The sequence below is a fragment of the Anopheles aquasalis genome, chromosome 3, assembly GCF_943734665.1.
Source record: "Anopheles aquasalis chromosome 3, idAnoAquaMG_Q_19, whole genome shotgun sequence".
Lineage (NCBI taxonomy): Eukaryota > Metazoa > Arthropoda > Insecta > Diptera > Culicidae > Anopheles > Anopheles aquasalis.
The window spans coordinates 55,706,049-55,712,150 of NC_064878.1; the positions used below are offsets into that span (position 1 = coordinate 55,706,049).

The window sequence follows — 6,102 nt, forward strand, 5'->3', positions numbered from 1 at the left end:
AACCCACCTCTACGCCAACCCCGCACCATATTATTAGCATTAGTAACGTCTTAGAGCAGCACTTTGTAGGAGCGATTGGGAATGGCACATCGCACGCCGGAATGGAATGCACTCCCCCCTGCTGTGTGATTGAAGCATTCTTTCTAGCATACTTTGAAGCATTTCGAATTTATTCCCGTAGCCTATAGACTAGCGGTGTCTGGGGCTTTCGTTACCTCTCGCACTCTCTCTTTCGAACGTCGTGCAGTTGCACGGTGTCATTGCATTCTCTGATTGATTCCTAACTTTATTTAATGGTTTAGAGTTTTTTTTCATTAATTTATTATGGTTTTTCAAATAATTCCTTTATTCAGGTAGCATTTTCTTCATAATTTTCAATTTAGCCTCTCCGATGGAGGCGCCAGTACTTCACATTTTGGAAGGCTTCTTCTAACTCGTTTTCACAATAAAATCAAGTGTGATTAGTCACAATTCAATTTAGCTAATCTAAAAACAAATCGTTAGGATGCTAGGCTCGTTTGGAAACCATCTAGAGATGTTTGCTATGAGGTCTCATACGTGGCCGATGGAGGCGCCGGTACTTCACTCTTTGGAAGCTTTTCTCTTGTTTGTTTTTGAAATAAACTGAACTCTTAAGCATGTTAATCAGCTGTTTAACAACTATTTTTCGTTTGTTTTTAATCCCTTTTGGATACTATTGCTCTTTAAACGATGGTTTATGAAAGCACTACTTGAGTTTTCAATCAATGAGAGAATAACGAACCGTCCCTACCCACTGCTAGCAACCAAATCCTCTCGCACTTCTTATAAACTTCTATCTTTCCCTCGTCTCTCGTACCGTTAGCATGTTGTTGTAGCCCTTGGTGAGTGATCAGTAGTCTCAGTCCCCATCCTTAGAGTCACCGAATTAGGTTCACCCCCCGGGGCTGCTGTAGTCCCGCGTGAATGGAATGGTAGCGATAGAGGAACTACACGATCCACGCGACTTACTCACATAGCACAGCACAGCACCTATACCTACGGCCACCGGTCCCGGATCCCGGGTGTTGTGTTTGATTCCATTTCTCCCAGCACTGTTTGTCTTTGTGTGTCTTTTTAGCAAACACTCTTCCTCTACTTCTTCTACTTCTTCTTGCACCAGTTTCGTATCATATCGTACCTTGGTTCAGTCCTGCTTTTGGTTTTCCATTCGTCCATTGGTTTCATCAACACCTCTCGTCTTCCCTTTTCTCTTCACGAGCACCTCTGCACCTCTGTCTGGCACCGTCGTTTGCATTTGCGTTCGGGTTTTTGCAACGAAATCTTCCTTCCCTTCACACCACAGATCACCGACCCACCTCCCCGAAGGCACCCTCTTGAGTAGTGGAATGGTTTTTCCTTTCTTTTTTGCGTTGTGTTTTCCACCACGTTTTAGCATCCATTTCTTGGGCGTGTTTGCGCGATTGCCCTGTGTTATGGCAAGCGGAACTTAACCATGTCTCTCTCTTTCTCTCCCTTTCTCTCTCTCTCTCTCTCTCTCTCTTTCTTTCTCTTTCTCTTTGTCTTTCTCTACATTTCTCTTTTCCTTTACGTTGGCTTCACTTTATCAGGCGATCGCGGTTTGATGCAGGCTCTCGTGTACGACGCCCGCGTTACGGAGTGGTTCTCGAAGAACGCCAGCGGCAGTGGCAACAAGGATGAGAAGGGGTAAGCAGTGAAAGTGGTGTTGATGTGATGATGCTTATATAGAAATATGGAAGGTACCTGGCAAATGGATGATCAGCAACGTCAGTTCGTTCTTTCAACTTCCGTCAACCAAAAACTGCCACGCCGCGCACACCGTTATCATTCATCGTATTTTAGGACCACCCGGGGATAGATGGAGTACGGTTGATTGATAATATGTTTTCCCTTTTTTTCTTTTCCCACCCTTTTTTGCTCGCCATCTTCCGCGTAATTTCCATCCACCGTCACCACCGGGAACCGACTAATGCTACGCACTCTCTTTTCTCTTCCTTCCAAAAACCATTTCTCTTTTCTCTTTTTCTTTCCGAAACAAATGGCAAAAACATAAACATACGGCTCGTCCGTCCTTATATATGTTAAAAAAAAAATGGCAAAAACACATTTCTTTCTTTTCTTTTTCCACTATTGTTGCACTCGTACGCATACGTCATTGCCATCGTCACTGTCGGATCTGTACAATTCTCGCTCGAACTCGCACCTTCATACTAACCCACCCACTCACACCCGTTTCATACATACGACCAACCGTGGAACCGATTTTGTAAATGCTGCCGGTTTGTATGTGGGATGTCGCTCTCTTTCTCTCTCGAACTCTCTCTCTCTCTATTTCTCCCTCTGTATGCCATAGTCCCAGTCCGATCGCGGTACTGATGGGTTTGCTGCCAAGGTAATGGGAAGTGCGGTATCAGTAGTAGGCTGTGCAATGCGAATTAACACGAATTTTAAACAGGATGTCAGTTCCCCGTGGATCTGATACTAAAACATGAATCGTGCAATCACACTAACACTCCCACTGGTCTGTTTTCTTCTTTAAAGAAACGAGTTTAAGCAGCGGTTCGGCATCACGGTCTCGTTCCTGGCGACGCACAGTGGCTTGACACGCTGGCAGGAGTACGCAACCGGTGCGGATGAGTCGAAGCAGGCCGAGTAAGTTGAGCAGAGTCACCTGAGTGCAGCATGCACCGTCACTCAGTAAATCATTACCTTTCCCTTTTTTAGGCCGGACTTTAGCGAGATGCACAACCGTGCGATCGACGAGGTCTGGTACAAGCGGGCGGTGGAGCTGTACTACAGCAACAGAAACCGGGGCCGGTCGACCGGGACCGGTGGGGCGGGGGACGAGAATGGCGGTAAGGATGATGGCGATCGGTTTAGCTTCGTGTACTCGGTGCCGTTCGATGCGGGCAACCGGAACGATACGCTCGTCACGGCCAGCCACGCCATCTTCCACACCGACGGTACCCGGGAGGCCCCGGTCGCGGTGGTTGGCTTCCAGTTCCACCACTCGGCCCTGTACACGCTCTTCAAGAACATTACCAGCCAGTGTGGGCACGGTGATCCGGGATGTGAGAAAACCTGCTTCACCGGTGACTACCAGTGTTACGTGATCGACAACAATGGGTTCGTGGTGATCAGTGAGCAGCTGCAGGAGACGGGCGCGTTCTTCGGTGAGGTCAAACCGGCCTTCATGCAGCGTCTGCTCGATGATGGTGTGTTCCGGAATGTGACGGTGTACGATTATCAGGCGGTTTGTTTCATGTCGAAAGGATCGTTCAATCTGGCCGCCATTCTGCAGACACCGGGCCGGTTACTGTGGGCGATCCTGACCAACACGCTCTCTTATTTGGTGTGGCTCGTGATGCATCTGTTTCTGAGTTTGGTTCATGCGTACGACGAAAGTAAGGGTCCGTTCGAGGCCGGTGTAGTGAGGGTCCTTTCTAACTGACGTGTCCTTTGCAGTGTACGATGCGGCGGCGTACGATGCCGTGCCCGAGCTGGGTGATTTGGACGATCCGACGCTGAATCGCTACAAGGAGCCCGAGTTCACGAAGGTGCTGATCAATCGGACGCGGCCGGAACCGTGTGATCACGTCATTACACTCTACGAGCTGAATATGGATGTTGATCCGTTGATTTACACCAAGGAAGCGCACCAATGCGAACGGTATGAGCTGCGTGGAGTGTCCTTACTTGGCCCCGGGACTTATTTCTCTTTCTCTCCCCACTGGCAGACCGTACGTGGTGCTACCGATTCCATCCAGCAACCTGCTGCTGTTGGTGCTGGACACGCTCTGTCCACTGCCAACCCATGTGCCACAGCTGTCGACGTGGCCGGTGGAGCACGACTACAATGCTTCACTCGCATGCCACAAGCAGCGCAACGATCCGCTGCCCCGCCGGAGGCCACTCACCTGCATCAACAAGCATGCCAACGTGAGTACTCTAGCACTTCGTCCAACCGTTCCCTCTATCTTTATTAATGCATTCCCTCTATTCCGCCACAGGAGAGTGTGATTGAGCTGTGCGGACGTGGCAGTGTGCCCGGGAACAGCATCGTTCTGCTGTTTGTTTCGCTCGCGCTGCTTGTGGCCAGCGGCAACCACGACGTTCTTCGCTTCATTCGACTGTGAGTGGCCGAACAATGGAACGGAACAGCCCATGCTGGCTAGTACGGTGGAGCTGTAGATCAGAATCAGAGGATCTAGAACGACGATAGAAGCAGTGGCTTGCAAAATGGAGGCCAGGGGCCTTCTTGCATCCTTCCTTTCTGTTTATCGAATTGTCTCTCGTCTACTGGACGCGGTAACAGCCAACCAACCACAGGAGAGCGTCTTCTCAGTCTCTGTTACCGTTTTTCCCGTTATCTAGTTTAATTCTTTCCGTTATCGTAGTGCGTATTGTGTTGGCTGTTAACTAACTGAAATGGAGGCTTTCGTGGTGCAGGGATTAGTAAATGCAGGTTTTTCGACGAATGTGCGACCTTCTGCATCATGATCGTGTTTTTGTTTCTGGCTGGTTTGGAATGCAAAGAGCGGTGGAGAGATTCGAGCTGAGCGCCAAAGTCGTGTATGAGGATCAAGTTTATGTCCAAGCAGGGATTGGATGACCGTCCCCACATTTGTTGTGAGACTTTCTCCGTTGAAAGTCACGAGAACTAACGATCCGCAATGTACTACGGACAGAGCGGCAAAGCCCAAACATAATTATATATAGATCAAATCGCCCTCGACAACTCAGCTAACCAGGCAACTCACTCCTCCCGCAGACAACACAATGATTGCTTTTCCGAGATTCATCGTTCAGTAATGCTAAAAACACTAACTCGATCGAAACACGATATTGAATCCTTGGGAACAGCTTAATGCATCGCAGCAGAAGAGCAACAGGTCGATAGGGAAGGCACACCGCGAGATAACGATCGTGTTTCCACATTTGTTGATTGTTAGAATATGAAATGAGAGTCAACGAGCAGTTGTCGACGTTGACACTCACCTACGTATGTTATGTTGCTTAAATGCATAGAGTGCATTTGCGATTCTCTTCTTTCCATTGGTGCACTCGTACACTATCCCCTTCCTATCATCTGCCGTATGCATCCTCTCGTCGTTACTTAGTGAAAGATTTTATTATTCTCAATTTTCTATCCAAAAAAGAGCAGCAAGAGTAGGAGCAGGAAGAGCCCTAGCTTAAAAAAGTGGTAACAGGTGGGCATACGATTTCCAACGCAGCATAGGAGCTCCCGCCGCGAAATCACTCCGCCAATCCCAAACCGCTTAAACCGATTGGCGCCGTACGTTCGACGTGGCACAAATTTAGGTTGTGTACCGATGTGCGATATTCGAAGGGTCCTCTTCGGGGCAAAAGTGCTTGATAAGACCCCCTACCTACCTTCCTCACTTTCGCTTCAACATCGCCACAACCGAATGCTAGCGATAGAAGCTATGGCAGAAGCGGTTCAGGAGATCGGGTGACCGGATGTACGACCGGTTTAGTAGCAAATCAAGAAGTGCGGAATCGACAGCAGTTCCACATCAGGTGACCACAAAACCGAAACGCCTCTAGCTTAGAAATAAATTAAAACAATTGATTTCCGGTTTTTGTACGCGCGGCGTCCTCGGACTTCGAGTGTGGCCAGTGGCTTCACTTCCCAGCAAACGAACAAAAAAGAAAAGAGAAAAAAAAAAAACAAACAAAACCATTCACTCCACGCTCTCCACACACAACACTAGCAAAACTAACTCGCAATCTGCCGCCGCCGCGCCGCCTCTTATATTCGCAGCGCTGCGCGTGCGCTACATACATTAAGCTACTCACATCCGCGATCAATCTAATATAAAAAAAGAGGAAGAAGGACCGAAAAAACAACAACCGGGGAGCAGCAGGAAGCGTGGCAAACCCCCTGGCAAAGGAACAAACGCGAAGAACGCGAGGAACGCGAGACCAAAGGCCACCTCGCGTCGGGAGTTCCACCACGGTCCACCACAAAACACTAGAGCTGTGTTAGGGGGGGGTCAGAGTGGAAATATGTAATATTAACAATCCATTTCGGTTCCTTTTTCAAATGCATTTTTTCGTAATAAAATAAATCTGTGATAA

At 48.5% G+C, this 6,102-nt stretch overlaps 1 protein-coding gene across 6 annotated transcripts in view; it reads left to right on the top strand.

Annotated features, from left to right (window-relative positions):
- The window catches only part of LOC126577187 (voltage-dependent calcium channel subunit alpha-2/delta-3), a 15,055-nt gene extending 8,965 nt beyond the window's left edge, over nt 1-6,090 (top strand). For 3 of the 6 annotated variants that reach the window (XM_050238635.1, XM_050238637.1, XM_050238638.1), the window contains 7 exons: nt 1,590-1,686; nt 2,354-2,392; nt 2,542-2,652; nt 2,725-3,404; nt 3,466-3,670; nt 3,738-3,939; nt 4,011-6,090. In XM_050238635.1, coding sequence (XP_050094592.1) covers nt 1,590-1,686; nt 2,354-2,392; nt 2,542-2,652; nt 2,725-3,404; nt 3,466-3,670; nt 3,738-3,939; nt 4,011-4,136 — 1,460 coding nt within the window. In that variant the 3' untranslated portion in view covers nt 4,137-6,090. The remainder of the gene's footprint in view (nt 1-1,589; nt 1,687-2,353; nt 2,393-2,541; nt 2,653-2,724; nt 3,405-3,465; nt 3,671-3,737; nt 3,940-4,010) is intronic. The other 3 variants (XM_050238636.1, XM_050238639.1, XM_050238640.1) reach the window with 1 other exon arrangement.
- Nucleotides 6,091-6,102: the final 12 nt, after the last annotated feature.